The sequence below is a fragment of the Aphelocoma coerulescens genome, chromosome 27 (genome assembly GCF_041296385.1).
Source record: "Aphelocoma coerulescens isolate FSJ_1873_10779 chromosome 27, UR_Acoe_1.0, whole genome shotgun sequence".
Classification (NCBI taxonomy): Eukaryota; Metazoa; Chordata; class Aves; order Passeriformes; family Corvidae; genus Aphelocoma; species Aphelocoma coerulescens.
The window spans coordinates 1,359,151-1,380,891 of NC_091040.1; the positions used below are offsets into that span (position 1 = coordinate 1,359,151).

At 51.9% G+C, this 21,741-nt stretch overlaps 1 protein-coding gene across 1 annotated transcript in view; it reads left to right on the plus strand.

The window, feature by feature from the left end:
• SKAP1 (src kinase associated phosphoprotein 1) overlaps nt 1–21,741 on the plus strand; it is a 103,185-nt gene that overhangs the window by 17,319 nt on the left and 64,125 nt on the right. The window contains exon 4 of the mRNA XM_068996524.1: nt 4,719–4,826. Coding sequence (XP_068852625.1) covers nt 4,719–4,826 — 108 coding nt within the window. The remainder of the gene's footprint in view (nt 1–4,718; nt 4,827–21,741) is intronic.

Sequence of the window (21,741 nt, forward strand, 5' to 3'; positions counted from 1 at the left end):
CCCGAGCATTTCCCCCCCTCCAAAATCCTCCCTTTTACCCTCCCCATCCTTTGCTGCCGGAATTCCTGGCTGGCTTTGGATAATCCCAGGAAATTCCCTGCCTTTTCCATGGCCCGGGGGAGGGGACGGCTGCGAAATTCCAGCGGCGCATTCCCGGCTGCTTCTGCTGCCGCTGCCTTGCAGCCCGACCTGCTGGGCGCTGCGAATCACTGCAAGCTCCAGCTCCATCCGAGCCTCAATCCCAAGGATTTTTCCCTCTCTTTTCCCACCTCTCGGCGTTTTTAGCGCGCCGTTAATTTGCTTTATTACCCCTAATTAACAACTAAAAAAACCCCAAACCAAACCGGGAATGAGGGAAGAAAATGAAGCTTGGAGCGGATTCCTTGTCCGGCAGCCGGGAATGGCTCGGGGGGGATGGTTGGGAAGAGGAGAGGAATCGGCTCCTCGTGGGTGTGGGGGAGGAATTTTTGGGGATTTGTTGGTGGGATCGCATCCCGAAAAAAATGGTGGTGGAGAGATTTGGGATGTCTGTAAAGGAGTTTTTTTGGGGGGGGGGATAATTGTGTTGGGATCACCTGGGATGGAGGGAGGGATGGAGGGATAACAGTGGTATGGAATAGAAAAATGGGATTTGAAAGGGAAAATGGGATTTGAAAGGAAAAAATAGAATTTGAAAGGAAAAATAGGATTTGAAAGGGAAATTTTTAAGGCCCTGGCACTCCTAGGAAGCCAAAAATGGGATTTTAAAGGAAAAATAGGATTTGAAAGGAAAAATGGGATTTGAAAGGGAAATTTTTAAGGCCCTGGCACTCCTAGGAAGTCAAAAATAGAAAACTTGGGATTTTAAGGGAAGTTTTGAAGTTATTGGCACTCCGAGGAAGTCAGTAAAGAGAAAACTTGGCATTTTAAGGCCATACGGAATTATCCAGGCCCTGGCACTCCCAGGAAGTCGATAAATAGAAAACTTGGGGTTTTAAGGGCAAATTGGAAGGCCCTGGCGCTCCTAGGAAGTCGATAATAGAAAAATGGGATTTTCAAGGCAAATTCAGCATCATCCAGGCCTTGGCACTGCCAGGAAGTGGAAAATCCTCGTGGAAAAGCCGCACCCACCAAACCCTCAGCTCTTCCCGGCTTCATCCCGGGGAAAATCCCAACTCTGGAGCCTTGAACCTCTGGAAAAACGGGAACCTCCTCCACTTCCCAGCCCATCCTTGTGCTTTAAAAACATCCCAAATTTCAAAGCCGAGCTTTAACCGCATCCCAGGAGCTCCAGTCTCACCCATTCCCGCTTTTTGTGGGGCTGCAGCGCCGTTTCCGTGGGATTTTTGGGGATTTTTCCACCATTCTGGGCAGTTATGGGAGCGTGGGGATATTGCTGAGGATCCTTTCCCAGCTCTGCCTTGGGCAAACGCATCCCTGAAAACCCCGGGATGGGAACGGAGCCGGCCGGGATTCGGAGCTGGGATTTGGGAAGGGGGAATTTTGGGTTGCTGCTGCTTTTTTTTTTTTCCCTGGGATTTGAAGGGGAATTGGGGATTTCACTTCCGCTCCTCGTAAAATCCCGACCGGAGCTCGCCCGGTATTGATTTTCCTCGGGATTTAAAGGATGTTTAATGAAGCTCTGGGTACCTGATAAAGCCAAGGAAATTTAATTGCAATTCCCATAAAAAGCTGCTGGAAATGAGGGGTTGTTTTTTCCCTGTCGCCCATGGAAATGGGGTTTTTCTTCCCTGGCTTTTCTAGGATTCATTAATTCCCTTTTTTTCCCCTCCCACAGGAAGCAGCTGCAGCTGCAAGAAAGAAAAAAAATTCCGTACAAACTAAAATAATTTCCCTTTTGGGGGATTTTTGAGGATTTCAGGAGAGGTTTTAGTTGGGAAAGGGGGAATTTTCCCTCTCCTGCTTTTCCCATGGGGGCAGCTCCTGGCACTGCCCAGGAAAAGCAGGAGCGAGGTTTTCCAGGGATTTGTCCCTGGAATTCAGGCAGAGCAGGGAGCAGAGTTTGGCTTTGGCTCCCCAAAGCCAAGAGGAGGGGAAAGGTCGGAGCAGCTGGAGGAGCAGCAGCAATTCCACCTTGGAATTCCGGAATATTTGGGATGTAGGGAGCTTGAATCCCATCCAGGGACACCTCCCGCCATCCCTGGCTGCTCCAAACTGGGATCCAGGGGCAGCCGCGGCTTCCCTGGGAATTCTCAGCCCAGGAAAAGGAAGCAGCTCCATTTCCATGGATTCCCTGCGCTTGGAATGATCCCTAAAAACGGGAATTCTTGGTATTGGATCATTTAATAGCTGGGCTCTGCTGAGGCGGATGATGGGATCTTGGGAATTCCCAGTTTCTCTTCCAGAAGAAAACCAATTAATGGCGAGGAAACGCTTCCCTATCCCTGTTAATTTGTGGGGAAAATCCATGTTTTTATCCCTATCCCTGTTATTTTGTGGGGAAAATCTGTATTTTGATCCCTATCCCTGTTAATTTGTGGGGGGAAATCTATCTTTTTATCCCTATCCCTCTTAATTTGTGGGGAAAATCCATCTTTGGATCCCTATCCCTCTTTCCTGAGGGATTTCCAAGCTTTTCCTCCCAAAAATCCAGGGAAATTCTCTGTTTTAGTGAGGCAGGGGGTGAAATTCTTAATTCCCACTGGCATTTATGGCAAGGGCATGGATTGAGGGCACGGACAAGGAGTTGGATTTGCCTCCGGAATTTTTGCCCTCAGGATTGGCATTCCCGGGTTTTTCCTGGTGTTCTCGCAGCAGGAATTCTCTGCCTTGACCCTGAGTAATGGATTTGCCCTAAAACCCCTGAAATCCCACAAAAAACGAGTTTGGATTCTGTAGGGAACCAGAAGGAAACGGGATCGAATAAAATCGCGGATTTTATTCCTCATTTTATTCCAGACGATTCCTTTGGAGGAGGAATTGGAAATTTCCCGGAAAAACGTGCCCTGGGGATGTGGGAAACGCTAAAAAGCAATCCCAAAGATCCCATCAGAAATTCCAGCTGGATCTTCCCGACATCTCCTGATTTTTTTGGGATGAAGGGAAAAGTTGGGACCTTCCCCGCTAGGCCCGAGGCCTTGCCCTGAGGCCTCCATGAACAGCTGGGCTCTCCTGGTGTTTGCCCAACTCTCTCCCGCTGTTTGCCAGGAGAAAAGTGGGAATTAGGGCTGGGAAATGAGGAAGGAGCAGCTGGAAGTTCCTTGTTGGAGCTGTTTGGAGGGCGCTGAGTGAGGAGCAGCTGCCTCTGCTCCCTTATCAGCGCAGGCCTCGAGCAGGCCCCGCTCGCTCGCTTTAAAACAAATATTCCGGGAAAAAATCTTTTATCGGCGCCTCATTTCGGGGAAAAGTTCATCTCAGCACCTGGCACTGAGTGGCCTCTCCAGAAAATCCAATAAGGGCAGGAAAGTTCCCTGGAAAATTCAACGGCGTGTTCATTTGAGGAGGCGAAAGCTCCTTTCGGCAGCCCGGCTTTGGCGATTGGTGTGGGGAGAATCCAGCTTTGGATCCCTGTCCCTGTTAATTTGTGGGGAAAATCCAACTTTGGATCCCTATCCCTGTTAATTTGTGGGGGAAAATCCATGTTTTTATCCCTATCCCTGTTAATTTGTGGGGAAAATCCATGGTTTTATCCCTATCCCTGTTAATTTGTGGGGAAAATCTGTATTTTGATCCCTATCCCTCTTAATTTGTAGGGAAAATCCATATTTTGATCCCTATCCCTCTTAATTTGTGGGGAAAATCCATCTTTGGATCCCGATCTCTTTTTCCTGAGGGATTTTCAAGCTTTTTTTCCCTAAAATCCTGGAAAATTTGAGGAGGGGAAAGCTCCTTTCTGCAGCCTGGCTTTGGTGATTTGTGTGGGGAGAATCCATGTTTTTGATCCCTATCCCTGTTCATTTGTGGGGAAAATCCATCTTTTTATCCCTATCCCTCTTAAATTGTGGGGCAAATCCATCTTTTGATCCCCATCTCTCTTTCCTGAGGGATTTCCAAGCCCTTTTCCCCTAAAATCCTGGAAAATTCAACAGAATAGCAAATGTAAGGAGGGGAAAGCTCCTTTTGGCAGCCCGGCTTTGGTGATTGGTGTGGGGAGAATCCATCTTTGGATCCCTATCCCTGTTCGTTTGTGGGGGAAAATCCGTATTTTGATCCCTATCCCTGTTCATTTGTGGGGGAAAATCCGTATTTTGATCCCTATCCCTGTTAATTTGTGGGGGGAAATCCATATTTTGATCCCTATCCCTGTTAATTTGTGGGGAAAATCCATCTTTTGATCCCTATCCCTCTTAAATTGTGGGGCAAATCCATCTTTTGATCCTGATCTCTCTTTCCTGAGGGATTTCCAAGCTTTTCCTCCCAAAAATCCAGGGAAATTCTCTGTTTTAGTGAGGCAGGGGGTGAAATTCTTAATTCCCACTGGCATTTATGGCAAGGGCATGGATTGAGGGCACGGACAAGGAGTTGGATTTGCCTCCGGAATTTTGGCCCTCAGGATTGGCATTCCCGGGTTTTTCCTGGTGTTCTCGCAGCAGGAATTCTCTGCCTTGACCCTGAGTGATGGATTTGCCCGAAAACCCCTGAAATCCCACAAAAAACGAGTTTGGATTCTGTAAGGAACCAGAAGGAAACGGGATCACGAAGTGAGCTGGGATATTTGGGGTTAGGAATTCCTAAATGCTATTCCCAAAAATCAGCCTCTCCTCATCTTTCCCATCCAGGAGAGGATGAGCCCGACGGCCAGGATGGCTCTGATGAAAATCCCAGCTGGAATTTGGGCCCTTCCCGGATTTCCGAGGCCTCGTTCCCAGCAGAATTCCGGGAGGAGGGTGAGTCACTGATGTTTCTTGGAATTCTGGAGCGGGGAAGATAAAAGATAAGCTTGGAATCCTTGGATTTCCGTCCATCCCATAACTCCAGAGGTGATTTGGGGGTGTTTTCAGTGACTTGCTTTGTCCATTCCCGCTAAATGCGACAATCCTGGATAATATTCCTGAAATTCCGTGCAGTTCTTGCTCATCTTGGTGCTGGACTTGGTTGGTTTCTTTGGGATCGATTGTGCTGGGAAAATGCCGGATTTGAGCCAACATTTCCCAAAATTCCCCCGGCGATTTTGGATTCAAAGCATCCCTTCAGATTAAGGAAAGTCTGGATCCCGGAATTCCCACATCCCAGATCCCGGAATTCCCAGATCCCAGAATTCCCACATCCCGGATCCTGGAATTCCCACACCCCGGATCCCGGAATTCCCATATCCTGGATCCTGGAATTCCCACATCCTGGATCCCAGAATTCCCACATCCCAGATCCCAGAATTCCCACATCCCGGATCCTGGAATTCCCACATCCTGGATCCCGGAATTCCCACATCCCCAATCCCAGAATTCCCACATCCCGGATCCTGGAATTCCCACATCCTGGATCCTGGAATTCCCACATCCTGGATCCCGGAATTCCCACATCCCCAATCCCAGAATTCCCACATCCCGGATCCTGGAATTCCCACATCCTGGATCCTGGAATTCCCACATCCTGGATCCCGGAATTCCCGTATCCTGGATCCTGGAATTCCCACATCCCGGATCCTGGAATTCCCACATCCTGGATCCCAGAATTCCCACATCCCAGATCCCAGAATTCCCACATCCCAGATCCCAGAATTCCCACATTCCTGTGGGAAAAGCGGAAACATTTCGCATTTCCCAACTCCAACAAAATACCTGGATTTGGGAATTTCCTTCCAGCGCCTTTCCCACCTTCCTGAAATTCCCAGCTTTACTAAATCCGGGTTTTAACAGGAGCAGATTGGATTTGGGATGGAGCTCCCCAAACCCCGGGAAGTTTGGAGGCGGAGGAGTTTGGATTCGGGAAAATCCATCAGTTTTAATTTCGGACAGGTTTTATCCTCGCTCTGATTCCTCCTGGGAATCCGGGAACATTCCCAGTTATCCCTGGAGGGAGCAGGAGGGACGGAGAGGGTTGGGAATGACTTTACTCAATGAGCCATGGCCCCATTCCAGAGGATTTTCCCTACGGAGAAATTCCGGAGCAAATGTTTGCACAGAGCCGGAACCTGGGAAGTGCCGGGAAGTCCTGAGGGATCCTGGAATGTTCAGGATTCCTTGGGAGACACTTCCCGGGTGTCCTGGGCTCTGGGAGGCCTCTCCAGACTGGTTCGGGCTGAAAAAATGGGGGAGATTCCTGAATTTTGGGGTTTGGTCGTTCATTTTTATGGAAGGAGTGAAAGGTTTGGAGCTGGAAAAGGAGGATTTAGGTGGGATTTTGGGAAGGAATTGCTCCCTGGGAGGCTGGGGAGGGGCTGGGATGGAATTCCCGGAGCAGCTGGGGCTGCCCCTGGATCCCTGGCAGTGCCCAAGGCTGGGCTGGAGCAGCCTGGGATAACGGGAATGGGATGGGATCCAAGGGCCCTTCCCAACCCTGAGCATTCCAGGATTTTCTCACTTGGGCGTTTATGGATTTGGCAGCTGCGGGCATTGCTTGATCCCTTGGGATATTGATTTATCCCATTGGATATGGCTCCATCCCTTGGGATATCGCTCCATCCCTTGGGATATTGATTTATCCCTCGGGGTATGGGTCCATCCCTTGGGATATGGCTCCATCCCTTGGGATATTGATTTATCCCATTGGATATGGCTCCATCCCTTGGCATATCGCTCCATCCCTTGGGATATTGATTTATCCCTCGGGGTATGGGTCCATCCCTTGGGATATGGCTCCATCCCTTGGGATATCGCTCCAACCCTCTGGATATTCCTTTATTCCCTTGGGATATGGCTCTATTCCCTTTGGACATTGCTCTGTTCCCTTTGGATCCTGCTCCATCCCTTGGGATATTGATTTATCCCTTGGGATATTGATTTATCCCTTTGGGATATGGGTCTATCCCTTGGGATGTCGCTTTATCCCTTTGGATATTGATTTATCCCTTTGGATATTGATTTATCCATTGGGATATTGATTTATCCCTTTGGATTCTGCTTTATCCTTCTGTATTCTGCTCCATCCCTTGGGATATCGCTCCATCCCTTGGGATATTGATTTATCCCTTTGGATATGGGTCTATCCCTTGGGATGTCACTTTACCCCTTTGGATATTGATTTATCCCTTTGGATCCTGCTCCATCCCTTGGGATATGGGTCCATCCCTTTGGACATTGATTTATCCCTTGGGATATTGATTTATCCTTCTGGATTCTGCTCCATCCCTTTGGATATCACTCGATCCCTTGGGATATCGCTCCATCCCTCTGGATATTCCTTTATTCCCTTTATTCCTTTATTCCCTTTGGACATTGCTCTGTTCCCTTTGGATCCTGCTCCATCCCTTGGGATATTGATTTATCCCTTGGGATATTGATTTATCTCTTTGGATATTCCTTTATTCCCTTTGGACATTGATTTATCCCTTTGGATATTGATTTATCCCTTGGGATATTCCCCTTTTCCCTTTGGATCCCGCTCCATCCCTTGGGATGTGCCTCTCCCTCCCCCTCTGCCCGGAGGTGCCGCTGGATATCGGGGGGTGTCCGTGTGCTTTGGGGACATTTGGGGCTGGCAGTGGATTTTTGGGGTGTCCTGAGGTGTCCGTGGGGGTTTGGGGGGGGTCTCTTTGGGGTTATTTTGGTGTATTGGGGTTTTTTGGGGGTTGTGTGGGGGTTATTTTGGTGTATTTGGTGTTTTTAGGGTCTCTGTGGGGTTATTTTGGTGTATTCGGGGTTATTCTGGGGTTATTTTGGTGTATTTGGGGTTTTTAGGGTCTCTGTGGGGGTATTTTGGTGTATTCGGGGTTGTTCTGGGGTTATTTTGGTGTATTTGGGGTTTTTAGGGTCTGTGTGGGGTTATTTGGGTGTATTCGGGGTTGTTCTGGGGTTATTTTGGTGTATTTGGGGTTTTTAGGGTCTCTGTGGGGTTCTTTGGGGGTCCCGCGGTCTCTGCGGGTGCGGCGGTGGCTCCGGAATTCTGCAGCGCCCCCGTGTGGGGCCAGCTGGGAACGCGCGTCGGGAACGCGCCTCGGGAATGAGCGTCGGGAACGCGCCTCGGGAGCGCGCATTGGGAATGAGCCTCGGGATCGCACCCAGCCGGGAACGCGCGCGGGCGCCGCTTCTTCCTCTCATTTCATCCAAAAACCCCATCAAACAACCCAAAGCCAGCCCCAAATCCTATCACAGAACCCCCAAATCCTATCCTGGAACCCCCAAATCCTCACCCAGACACATCCCAAAGAAACCAATCCCATCCCACGGACACATCCCATCCATCGGGATTGATTTGGGGTCATGATTGGTTTGGGGTTGGGATTGGTTTGGGGTTGGGATTGGTTTGGGGTTGGGATTGGTTTCGGTTTGGGATTGGTTTGGGGTTGGGATTGGTTTGGATTTGGGATTGATTTGGGTTCGGGATTGGTTTGGATTCAGGACTGATTTGGATTTGAGATTGATTTGGGGTTGGGATTGATTTGGGGCCGGGTTTTTGCCCTCACTCTGGCATTTTCCCAGCCAGGAAACCACTGGGCAGTTTTTTGGGGTGGGATTTTTCCTCCTTTTCCAGCCCTGGCTAATCCCAAAAGCTTTAGGCAGACCCAAGAGGGGCAGGAGGGAAGGACTGACCTGGATTTAAGGAATATTCCCCCTTCGGATCCCATTTATCCCTTGAATGCTGCTTGAACTCAGGACCCCTGGAATGGTTCGGGTTGGGAAAACCCCTAAAAATCCCCCAATTCCAGCCCCATTCCGTGGGATAGCTCCATCCCAAACCATCCCAAATCCCTGGAGCATCCCAAATCCCCCCCACGCCCCCGGCGCAGCACATTTGGGATTTATTAACGGATTTCTCCCTTCGGAGGGGATCAAAGCCAAAAAAACCCCTGGAATTTGGGGGGGAAATGGGAAGTTTATTTTAACTGGGAACTGATGGGTTTTGGGATTTTTCCAGCCCCGATTTGAGGCTCGGGAGAGGCCTCGGAGGGCGCGGGAGGCACCGGAAGCCAGGGAGGACCAAATTTAGGGCAGGAAAGCTCCCGGTGTTCTCTGAACTCCTTCCAAAAAGCGGGAAGAGCTCCGAAATTCCCGATAAACACCTGATGCAGGAGGTGTGCGGGAAGGATGGGATCAGGGAAGGCATGGGGGCGGTGTCCTCCTTAAAAACCCTTTTAAACCCCTTCAAATCTCTTAAAAACCCTCCAAAAGTCCTTAAAACCCCTTAAAACCCTTTAAAATCCCTTAAAAACACTCTAAAATTCCTTAAAACCCTTTAAAATCCCTTAAAAACACTCCAAAAGTCCTTTAAAACCCCTTAAAATCCTTTAAAAACCCTCCAAAATTCCTAAGAAACCCTCCAAAAGTCCTTAAAACCCTTTAAAATCCCTTAAAAATCCTTTTAAATCCCTTAAAAACCCTTAAAATACCTTAAAACCTTTTAAAATTCCTTAAAACCCTCTAAAATCCCCTAAAACCTCTCTAAAATTCCTTTAAAACCCTCTACAATTCCTAAAAACCTTTTAAAATCCCTTAAAAACCCTTTAAAATCCCTTAAAACCCCTCCAAAATTCCTTAGAAACCCTCTAAAATCCCTTAAAACCCTTCCAAACCCTTCCCAATCCCCGTAGGGTGTCTCTCCCCATCCCTAAAAGTTGAATCTTTGCTTTTCCTACTTTAAATCCCCAAAATCCACCAAAAGGAAAAGTTTGGGGCCTCTCAAAACCCCAAATCCCCCCAAATTCCCGCTCCTTCCGCCTCATCCGCATCCCCCAGGGAGCCGGGAATGAGCCCGGAGCTCCCCCGACCCCCCAGGGAATCTCTTCCCACCCCATTCCTGCCCTTGGGATGCTCCACAATGAGGAGCTGCCGGGATTTGGGGCCGGATCCAACTTTTGGGGTGGCTCATTTGTTATTCCCAACCTCAATCCCGGCTGGAAAAATCCCAGCTCCCTCCTCTCCCTGCAGCCCATTCATTCGGAGATCCCGAAATTCCAAATCCTGAGTTTCTCCCTGACTTTACTTTCTCCTTCCTGGATAAAACAAATCCCAGTTTTTTTCCCTTCCTGGATAGAACAAATCCCAGTTTTTCTTCCCTTCCCAGATAAAACAAATCCCACTTTTTTTTCCCTTCCTGGATAAAATAAATCCCTATTTTTCTCCTTCCCAGATAAAACAAATCCCAGTTTTTTTCTCCTTCCCAGATAAAACAAATCCCACTTTTTTTCCCTTCCTGGATAAAACAAATCCCATTTCCCCCCCCTTTCCACCCTTTTTTTTTAACCTCCCGGTGTCCCCTGCCATGATTTCCTCGGGATATTTGCATTCCCACCTAATTTAGTCTCTCCCCACTCCCGGGATTAATGGGCTGTTTACCCGGCTTAGATAAAACCGGGCCTAAACCCCGGCCTAACCCCAGAGTGGTGACAAAACCCCATTTATCACCCTCGCCCTTTTGTCCGGGGCCGCTTTGCGGCTCCTCTGAGGGGGGGAATTCAGTTGGGATTTTTTCCCTGCTCAGGGCAGATCCCGGGATTTGGGCGGCCTCGCTTCCCTGCTCCCGTTCCCTACAAATCCCCGCTCCCGGATCTGTGGGGATGAAGATCCCCTGGAGCTTCCGGGAGCCAATCCCAGCCCCATTCCCGAGCCTGACCCCGTGGGTTTTCCATGGAGGTTTTGGGGTGGCCGCGGCGCCTCCCCGCTGATCCCGGAATTCCGGGTTTGATGGGAACGCCGAGGGGAAGGGAGGGAAATCCAGCCTTGTCCCCATCCCAGCCATCCCCAGATCCCGAAATCCAGCCAGACCCCAAATCTTTGTGCCCTCGCTCAGGAATTGTGGGGAACGGCTCGGAATTCCCATTCCCCGGCAGATTTTAATGCACAGATCCAGCCCAGGCGACATCCAGGATTTGGGAGATCCCTGAAGGAGGAGATTTTTCCTTGGATTTGGAGGATTTGGGGCCACCCAGACCCCAAATCTTTGTGCCCTCACTCAGGAATCACCGGAAAAACCAGCTCCGATTCCCAGCTCGGAATTCCCATTCCCTGGCAGCTTTTAATTCCCAAAAACCCTTCCCTGGAGAGGGAAAATGGGGATCCTAAAGTCCCACAGGAGACAATTCCCTTTACGGAGCCCAATCTCCTCATTCCCAACGGGAGCAAAACCCCAAATGGAAAACAAAGCCCCAAATCCCTGGGGGGGGAATTTTTTTCTTCCCCCCGGGCTGGATTTTCCAGCCTCGTCTCCATCCCAGCAGCCGGGAAGGGGAGGGGGAGGAGGGCGCAGGAGGCTGGAGGAAGATGGAAAAGCTCGTCTGGGATAATTAGGATAAAATTGGGATCCGGGGAACGGCCGGGGTCAGCTCCTGTTCACGCCAATCCCGTTGCACCTTGGAGAGAAAGGCCTGCTCCAGGTAATTAGGTCAAATCCATGATTATCCATCTCGGAGCCGAGGGGAAGGGACGGTAATTGGGATGAAATTTGTTTGGAGAGGGAAAAGCCGGGAATGGGGGGGAGGGAGGGAGGGAATTGTGCTCCGAAGGTAACGAGTTCAAAGGGGAAATGAAGTTCAAGGTTCAGTTCCTGTTCACTCCTTACAACAACAAAAGAAAAAAGCCCCAGCCCATAATTCCATCAGCTCCCTTTGGAGCCGGGAATGGATCCCTGCAGGAAAAATGGGAATGGAGGCGCTGGCGGCTCCTTCATGGGGTTGGATTTTTGTGCTGGAAGAAGGGGAAAACCTCCTGGGATGGGGGTTTTGGTTTTGGGGTTTCCCGTTTGGTTCTTCCCTTTGGGAGCTGCCGCCTTGGGTGGGAATCAGGGATCTTGGGAGCTGCAAATTCCCGTTTTTTTTTTTGTCTTTTCCCCAGGAACTTTGTGAGGGAGAAGGGAGAAGGGAGAAGGGAGAAGGGAGAAGGGAGAAGGGAGAAGGGAGAAGGGAGAAGGGAGAAGGGAGAAGGGAGAAGGGAGATTTTGGGGGATTTAATGGGGTTTTGGCACGCTGGGAATGTGTTTGGGAAAAGAAGGATGTGCTCCTGTCCCCGGCCCTGAGCCTGATCCCAGCCCTGACCCCAATCCTGGCCTTGATCCCAGCCCTGATCCTGGCCCCAATGCTGGCCTTGATCCTGGCCCCAATCCTGGCCTTGGTCCCAGCCTTGATCCTGGCCCTGACCCTGATCCCAGCCTTGATCCCGGCCTTGATCCCAGCCCCAGTCCCAGCCCTGACCCTGATCCTGGCCCCAATCCTGGCCTTGATCCTCGCCCCAATCCTGGCCTTGATCCCAGGCCCAGTCCTGGCCCTGACCCTGATCCCAGCCCCAATCCTGGGCTTGATCCCAGCCCCAGTCCTGGCCCTGACCCTGATCCTGGCCCCAATCCTGGCCCCAATCCCAGCCCTGATCCCAAGAAAGGACGGCCAAGGCCGGGAAAAAATCCTTGGGATGGGATCAGCCCCAGGTCAAGTTTAGCATCCGTCCTTTCCTTCCCCATCCTTCTTTTCCTTCCCCATCCCTCTTTTCCTTCCCCGTCCCTCTTTCCCTTGCGCTTCCATCCCTATTTCTGAACCCAAAAATCCCGGGAAAATCCATCAGCGAGCGTTTTCCCACCAGGAACCGCCCCAGGATTTCTTCCACCCCACATCCCAAATTCGGGACTTTGCTGCTCTTTTCCTCCTGCCAAAGGCGGCTTTTTTTTGAGGCTGGAAAAACCAGGGAAAAAAACCTGGGAATTGCTGCCGGAATAATCCAGCGGCTCCGGAGGCGCGGGATCCGCGACAAATCCCGGGATTTCCGTGCACGACCCCTCGTTAGGGGCGAGATCCGAGCAGCTGGAATCGCACATTCCCACCAGGGAAAAGTCTCCCGGCCCTGAGGGGCAGCTGGCAGCCTGGAATTTCATGGAATTTTATGGAATTTCGTGGAATTTCATATAATTTTATGGAATTTCATGGAATTTTATGGCATTTCATGGAATTTTATCCCTCTTTCCTATGGTTTTCCCCCTCTCCCCACCCCACTAATTAGCGCCATTTGTAATTCCCGGGTTTCTGAGGATTCCCGGGATTTCTCCTGGAGCTGACTCCCCGAATTCTGGTTGGGATCAGGAATTCCACGGCCCCAGGATTTCCGTTCTTCCTGGGATACCGGGAATGGCTGGAAAAGCCCAAATCCAGTCCAAAACAATTCCGGAAATCCCATTTCTTGTGGATCTTGGCAGAGGAAGGGGAAGTGAAGTGGGCGAATTTTATTTTATTTCCTTCATGATTTCATTTCTGGAATTCTGGGAAGGTCCCGGTTTATCCAAGCAGAGCCTGAAAAGCGGGAGCTGGGAGCATCTGGGAATCTCCCTATCCTGGGGTTTTTTTTTTAGGATTTATCGTTCCTTTTGTGGAAAAAAGAATTGAAAAAAATTTGGGGAAATAAAAACCCAGCCCCAAAATGGAAATTCAGAATTTTGGATTTTAGGCAGCTGAGGCTCGGCTGAAATCAAGGAATGGGCGGGATTGGAGCTGGGAATTGGGACAGGAATGACGGGAATGAGGCACTGGGGCAAATGGAACTCCTGGAATGGTTTTATTCCCTCGTTTTTGACCCCTTGAGGAGCAGGAACCTCATTAATTCCCAGTCCTGGATCCCTCGGAACACCGGGAACATCCAAACCCTTCGTGCTCGGGGTCAAGAACTGGCTTTTAATCCAAGATTTTTCCTTTCGCCTTCCCGGTTTTTATGAAATTGTTTCCACATTCCCTGCGATGGGCGGGGCAAAAACCCTTGGAAGAATCCTGGGATAAAACCAGATGGAATCCCGAGGATTCGGCTCCTTCTTGGTGACCTTGGAATTGCTCTCCGAGGAAAACCTGCGGTTGGATTTCCATCCTGATCCACGGAATTCCATCCGGCTCCCTCCAGTGGGAATTGCTCCAATTTAGGGCCTTAATGACGGAATTCAGGAAGGGTTTTTTAATTTTTTCCCACTTTTTCCCCAACTGGAAAATTATCGGGCAATTCTTGGAATTCCGACCACGGAAAGCGGCTCCGAAAGAGCCAAAAATAAGGAAAAAATCCAATGAATTCCGATTCCATCCATTGCTGGTTGGTTTTCCTGCCAAAGGAGCTTTTTTATTTGGAAAAATAGAAAATCTTGGAATTTCGAGGGCGCTGGGTCTCGTTACAGGAATTTTAGGAACAAGCTGGAGAATTTTCCCTAAAAACTGCAGGGTCTTCCCAGAAATCGGATGGGTTTAGGCTCCTCCTGGCTGGAAAGGCTCAGCAGGTTCCTTTTCCAGCAGCAGATTCCCAACTTGGCCCATTTGGGATCTGACCCAGCCCCTCCAGGGAAACGGAATCCCTTGAACCCCCTCTGCCTCTCCCGTTCTCCCTCTTTTCCCTCTTCCCAGTTTTCCCCACTCAGGAATAATCAGGCAAAACTTGATTCTCGGGATTTCTTTGGTTTTCCAGGGAATTTTGGGCACCGTGCTGGTTTTTCTTTTTTGAAACACGATCCCAGATTTTCTGCTTTTCCCTCCCACCGTCCCCTTTGAAAGCAACCACAAAGCCTCTTTTTCCCCGGGAATTTTGGGTCCCGGATTTTCCGCTTTTCCCTCCCATCATCCCACCAGAAAAAAAAAAAACCAAAATGAGGAATTTTCAGTGTAAATTCCCGATTGTGCTGGGCTGCCTCATCCCATCCTCCGTGGCATGATTCCCGTTATCCCTTTGGAATATTCCGGAGCTTTGGAAAAGGGCTCCAGGAGCCACCTCGTGGCCACCTCGTGGCAGCTTCTCCAGAGCTGGGACCTCCTCAAGGAGAGGCGAGGGAAGGGAAGGGAAGGGAAGGGAAGGGAAGGGAAGGGAAGGGAAGGGAAGGGAAGGGAAGGGAAGGGAAGGGAAGGGAAGGGAAGGGAAGGGAAGGGAAGGGAAGGGAAGGGAAGGGAAGGGAAGGGAAGGGAAGGGAAGGGAAGGGAAGGGAAGGGAAGGGAAGGGAAGGGAAGGGAAGGGAAGGGAAGGGAAGGGAAGGGAAGGGAAGGGAAGGGAAGGGGGCAGATCCACGTTGGGATATCCAGCGGAGCCATCCGTCAGCCGGAATCCAGGGAAAAGCCGCTCCCGGGATATCAATGGGGGCGCTGACGGCGGCCGTAAATACTCATTATCCTCCCCTAAACGACACCGGATTGGGAGAGCCGGGAAAAAAAATCTTCCAGAGGGAGGGCAGGAATTCCAAACGGGGCAAGGTTGAAGCCCTGGCCCCAAAAGAACAAAAGGAATTCTGGAAATCCCAAAATTAATAGAAATTATTAATAAATATTCCGCCTAGCCCACACTCCCCCCCGTCCCTCCGGACATCTGTTTGCATCCATCGGGGCTCGGATCCCGGCGGAGCTGAATGGGATTTATCGGGATTTTCCATGCATGGCTTGCTGGGAATGGAAATAAATCGGGAAGCGGCTCCGGCGGGGCCGTATTGGTTTTTCCTGGGCTGCCTGAACTTTTCACCCCGGGGCTCGGAGCGGCCGCGCGCTGACCCCGCTGCCCCCGGCTGGTGCGGCCGCGGCTCCGAGGGGTCACCTCGCAGCCATGGCAACGCCCGCGCATCGGCTGCATCGGCCCGGCCTCCGCTTCCCGCTTCTCCTCATCCCAGAGATCCCGACCCGCGCGGGTTTGGAGCCTTTCGGCTCCTGAAGTTTGGGGGTTTTTTGTTTTTTCCTTCCGGGCTCGGCGCTGGGAAGGTTTCTTGTGTTGGTGATGGTTCCGAAGGAAGTTTTGGCATTGTGGTGGTTGTTCCAAGGGAAAAGGAGGGGTGGGGAAAGAGGGAATGGGAAAGGAGGGATGGGGAAGGAAAAGAGGGATGGGAAAGGAGGGATGAGGAAGGAAAAGAAGGATGGGAAAGGAGGGATGAGGAAGGAAAAGAGGGATGGGAAAGGAGGGATGAGGAAGGAAAAGAGGGATGGGAAAGGAGGGATGAGGAAGGAAAAGAGGGATGGGAAAGGAGGGATGAGGAAGGAAAAGAAGGATGGGAAAGGAGGGAATGGGGAAGGAAAAGAGGGAATGAGAAGGAAAAGAGGGAATGGGAAAAGAGGGATGGAGAGGAGACAAGGGAATGGGAAAGGAAAGGAGGGATGGAGAAGAAAAAGAGGGAATGGGAAGGAAAAGAGGGAATGGGAAGGAAAAGAGGGAATGGGGACACCTTGGAGTGTTTCCCTTTCCCTTCCTGGTGAATCCCAGCTCTCCCAGTATCCCAGAACTGGCCTGGATCCCTGGTTTTGAACTTGGGACATTCCAGGGCTTGCTGCTGGAGTTCTTTTGGGAACGATGCCGCGCCCTGTCCCTCATTGTCCTCATCCCACACCTGTTTCATTGTTTTCCCAACTTTTGGTGGCTGAAGGGCCCGGATGGGAATTCCAGAGGCCTCGGAGCAGCTGTGGAAGTGCTCAGCTCGCTCCGAACAATGGGAATGCAAATCCGGACTGGGCCAAAGGCCTCAGGATGGGCTGAGCCTCAGCCCAATCCCAGTTTGAGCCGCAAACTGGGATCTCTGGGTTTGTGGTGGTGCCTTTGGAGTCAGGGATTCATTCCCAGCTGTTCCCAGGGAATGGGAATTGCCAGGAAGCCGTGGAAAAGCACCCGGGGTTGTGGCTTGGAAAACAGCAGGGCCGGGCTTTGTGAAAATTCCGTTTTTAGGGAATTCTTACCTAAAAAAAGCCTCTCCTGCTTTGGTCCCAGCTGGACCTGTGGCTGAAATATTCCTGGGGCTGGGAATGGCTGGGAATGGGCAGGAATTGAGGGAATGCTCCCCTCTCTTCCCCCTTTTCCTCTGGTGCAGGAGCTCAATTTCTGCTTCTGCTCCAGGAAAAAAGAGGGGAAAGTGGCTTTTCCAAGGTGAAAGGGATTTAACAGCGAAACGTGGAGGAATTCCTGGATTCCTGCCTCCATCCCTGTGCATCCCTGGGATGGGGGATGAGAAGGATGGGAAACAACGAGGGGAAAAAAAGGGACTTTTTGTCCTACTGAGGTTCAAAGGAATCCCGGGGTTTTTCATGGAAGTCGGTGGCTTTTCCACTGCTATTCCTGCAAAAATCGGAGCCAGCGGAGCCGGCTTGGGCAGGGTTTGGTGGAGAAGGATCCTCGTGGAATTTGAGGAAAATCCAGGGGTGGTTCTGGGGTTTTTGGGAAGAGCCTGGAGCTGGTGAGCGGAGGCTGAGACTGATTTTGGGACAGCCTGGAAGAGGAGGAGGAGGATGAGGGTGAGGATGAAGAGGAGGAGGAAGAGAAGGAGGAAGAGGAGAAGGAGAGGGAGGAGGACAATGAGGATCAGGACCAGGAGGAGGAGGAGAGGGAGAAGGAGGAAGAGGGGGAGGAGGAGTATCAGGACCAGAATTAGGAGGAGGATAAGAAGGAAGATGAGGATGAGGATGAGGATGAGGATGAGGATGAGGATGAGGATGAGGATGAGGATGAGGATGAGGATGAGGACGAGGATCATGAGGAGGAGGAGAAGGAGGAAGAGGAGGATGAGGATCAGGATCAGGTTCAGGCTGAGGATCAGGAGGAGGAGGAGAAGGAAGAGGAAGATGAGGATCAGGATCAGGAGGAGGAGGATAAGGAGGAAGAGGAGGATGAGGATGAGGTTCAGGAGGAGAAGGAGGAAGAGGAGGATCAGGATCAGGATCAGGATCAGGATCAGGATCAGGATCATGAGGAGACGGAGGAAGAGGAGGATGAGGATCAGGCTGAGGATCAGGAGGAGGAGGAGAAGGAGGAAGAGGAGACCGGACCTGCCTCCATCTCCAGCACCCCACAGCCTCCTATTAACCCTGCTGGGATCCAGATCCCTCCCATCCCCCGGACACTTCTCCCAACCCTTTCCCTATTCCCCAATCCCCAATCCCCAAATCTACAAACCCAGAACTCCCCCCAAACCCCTCCTCGTTTAACCCACGGCCCCAAACGAACGCCGCCAGCGGCTCCGTGGTTTCCATCCTTGTTTTCCTGGCGGGAATGGCGCTCGGGAGCGGGAGCTGGGCCGCGCTTCCCGAGCTGTTTGCGGAGCCCTCGGAAAGAGGGAAAACAATGCGATTAATTTTCTGCAGCGCAATCATGCAGAGATTTAATAAGCAGCCAAAGGTAGGATCCATCTGTAAGGAATGCGCCGCCTGCTCCATTATTCCTCTCCTGCCATTTTTTTTTCCCCTCTTTCCCAAACCTTAATTAATTGAAGGAAAGGGAAAAAAAAAAAAAAAAAAAAGGAATTGTTTATTAAAGTGGGAACAGGCTCTCGGCTCTGTCTCTCCGCAGCTCTGGTTCAAAAGTTCACCCAATTCCCCCAAGGCTCATCCGTGTGTGTGGTTGGAATCGGGGCCGTGTGCGTCTCCCTCGTTCCCAGATTTCCTCGCTTCCCTGCTCCCGCACAGATTCCCAAAAAGGTGCTGTGCTTTTAAAGAAAAAAAACAACCAACAAAAAAAGGTTTCTTTCATTTCTTTGAATCCCGCCTGGAATATTCCGTGGAGGAGCTTTTCCTCCCTCTCCCTGCTCGGCCTTTACCCCCGTCGGCTCGGGAAGGGAAAGGCTGGAAAGGGATAAACGGGAAGGGCTGGGAGCGGATTCCGCAGGTGGATCCGTGGAGGGGCCAAGAGGGGATCTCCAAGGAAAGCAGAGGGGTTGGCAATGTGGGATATCTGTGGGATAACTCCGGAATTCCCTCTTTTCCCGGCTCAATGTTGCCCTCTCCTTGAATCCCTGCCTCCACCAGGCTCCTGATGCTCATTCCTGGCTCTCTCCATCCTCCCTGGGCACTTCCAGGCTGGGATGGTGGCCTGGCTGTGTCCCTTTGTCTGGCAGGGTCACTCTGTCCGGGCTGGCACGGCCGCCCCGCTGCCCTCCCCCTCCTCCTCCTTCCCTCACTTTGATGTTTTCCTGCTTTTTCTCCCATCGGATCCCTCGTGCTGAGGCAGGATCGTGCCCTGGGAAAGCTGGAGCTGGAAGGAGGGAGCTGGGCTGTGGAGTCACGGAATCCTGGAATGGTTCGGGGTGGGAGGGACCTTAAATCTCATCCGGTGCCATCCGGGGACGCTCCCCACGATCCCAGGGTGCTCCAGCCTGGCCTGGGACACTTCCAGGGATGGGGCAGCCACAGATTCCCTGGGAATCCCATTCCAGAGGGAATTCCCGTCTCGAGGTGCGGCTCATCCGAGCGCACAGATCCAGGTGCCTGGGGAGTGGGAGGAGATGGGGTTTTCCATGGAATCACCGGTGCCATTTTTCCCAGGACAAGGAGGATCTGTCCCTCTGCACCCACCCACCACAGGCACAGCTGGAGATGGGGAGAGCTTGGAATTCTCTGGATTGGAGGAGGAAAGACCTTGGAGAACAGGAAGGGTGGGAGGGAAAAAGCCAAGGGATGACCCGGGAATGTCCCGAGGGGGATCTGGATCTTCCATGTCCCCTCTGTGCCACCGCAGTGGGACTGGTGCAGGGACCAGGACCCATCCCCAGGCTCCCACTGGGGCACTTCAACAGATTTGGGGTTTCATTGGGATTTTCCAATGGATTGGATTCCCCTGATTCCTGTGGATTCCGGGGCTCCTTTCATTGGGAATAAAATCAGGATTTGGGATTGATTCCCTTCGTGCTGATTCCCGGCCAAGCACTGGGCTCTGCACGCCGCAGCTGGCGGCAGCAGCGCTGCCTGGGATTATCCCGAATGAAAACCGCAGCTGGATTTTATCCGCCACCTGGATTTCGGGTGGGGGGGGGGGGGGACGGCCGATTTCATTTTCCCAATAAATTGAGAAGGATCTGTGGGATCGCTGCCACTGCTGGAGCGGAATTGGGCCGTGCAGATGTCTGTGCTCAGCTTTATCGCCATTCACTCGAATTCCCGGAGTTTTCCAAAAATTCCTGCCCTTGCCTGCGGTCCCGTGAGGTTTCCCCTTTTTTAATGGTCCTTCCTCCCTCGGATTCAAGTTTCCTGCCCGTTCCCACAGCCAGGAGGACGAGGAATTTGCCGGGAGTGGGAACTGAAAGCTGAGAGTCTCCCGCGGTTGTGTTCCTCCGGTTGTTGGGATTCCTGGAATATTCGGAATACAACATCCCCTAAAAAGTAGCGGGAGCTGCCTGGGGAGGTGCCGCATCCAGCAGCGGGAGGAACATGGAGTTTCTCCCTTGGAGACCTCCACAAAATCTGTGAGGGAAGAGTGAGAAGTCGAGGATTGGAGAGGGTGGGGAAGAGAAGGAAGTTTGGGGTTGCAAATTAAGGGAGGAGTGGGGATATCCCAAATAAAGATCCCCTGGGTCCTGTCCAGGGCAGTGGTGGAGCCGCTGGAGGGGTTTGAAGGATGCCTGGATGTGGCACTCGGGGACGTGGCAGGGGCTGGGATGGAGTTCCCAGAGCAGCTGGGGCTGCCCCTGGATCCCTGGAAGTGTCCCAGGCCAGGCTGGACGGGGTTTGGAGCAGCCTGGGACAGTGGGAGGTGTCCCCGGATGGGATTTAGGGCCTCTTCCCACCCAAACCATTCCATGATTCCGTGGCAGCGCTGGGTTAAAGTTTGGACTTGATCTTGGAGGGCTTTTCCAACCTAAACCACTCTGGGACTCCATGAAGGGATCTCTGGGAGGGACACGTCCACTGCTGAGCTGAGCCGGCCGTGGTTTCAGAGCTGAGCCGTGCTCCGGTTCCAGAACCGAGCCCATGGTGGTTCCAGAACCGAGCCCATGGTGGTTCCAGAACCGAGCCCATGGTGGTTCCAGAGCTGAGCCGGGCTCCGGTTCCAGAACTGAGACCATGATGATTCCAGAACCGAGCCCATGGTGGTTCCAGAACCGAGCCCATGGTGGTTCCAGAACTGAGCCCATGGTGGTTCCAGAACCGAGCCCATGGTGGTTCCAAAGCTGAGACTGTGGTGGTTCCAGACCCGACCTTGTGGTGGTTCTAGAACCAAGCCTGTGCCTGTTCCAGAGCTGAACTCATGGTGGTTCCAGAACAAAAGCCCTGGTGTGGTTCTAGAGCTGAGCCCGGTGCTCCAGACCCGAGCCCAGGGTGGTTTTAGAACCAAACCCCTGGTGCAGTTTAAGAACTGAGCCTGTGATTCAGTTCCAGAACCAAACCTGTGGCTGTTCCAGAACCAAACCTGTGACTGCTCCAGAACCATGACTGTGGTGATTTTAGAACCGCGCCTGGGGTGATTTTAGAACCGCGCCTGGGGTGATTTTAGAACCCCGCCTGTGGTGATTTTAGAACCCCGCCTGTGGTGATTTTAGAACCACGCCAGTGGTGATTTTAGAACCCCGCCTGTGGTGATTTTAGACCCGACCCCCTGCTGCACTCCCAGAACCAACCCCCTGCTGCACTTCCAGAGCCAAACCCATGGCGCTTCCAAAACCAAACCTATGGTGATTTTAGACCCGACCCCCCATCCCAGTCCCACCCGTGGCCCCGCTGCCGTCCCAGTGGCACCGGCGCTGGCGAGGCCCGGGGGGCGGCGGGCGCTGGGGGGCAGAAGCGGCAGCGGCAGCGGCAGCAGCAGAAGAAGAAGGATCTGCGGCCGGTGGCTGCAATCATCCCGCTGCTGTCTGCTCCCAGACGGATGGCAGAGCCCGCCGAGGCGGGGAGTTCAACCAGAGGTTATCTTTCCCAGGTACCATCTCGCCCGACGAGAATTTGATTTTTTTTTTTTTCTCCAGGACTTTACTCCATTAGATTAATGAAATTTCAATGAGAGCCCGGCGCCCCCTGAAGCTTTGTTAACAAAACAA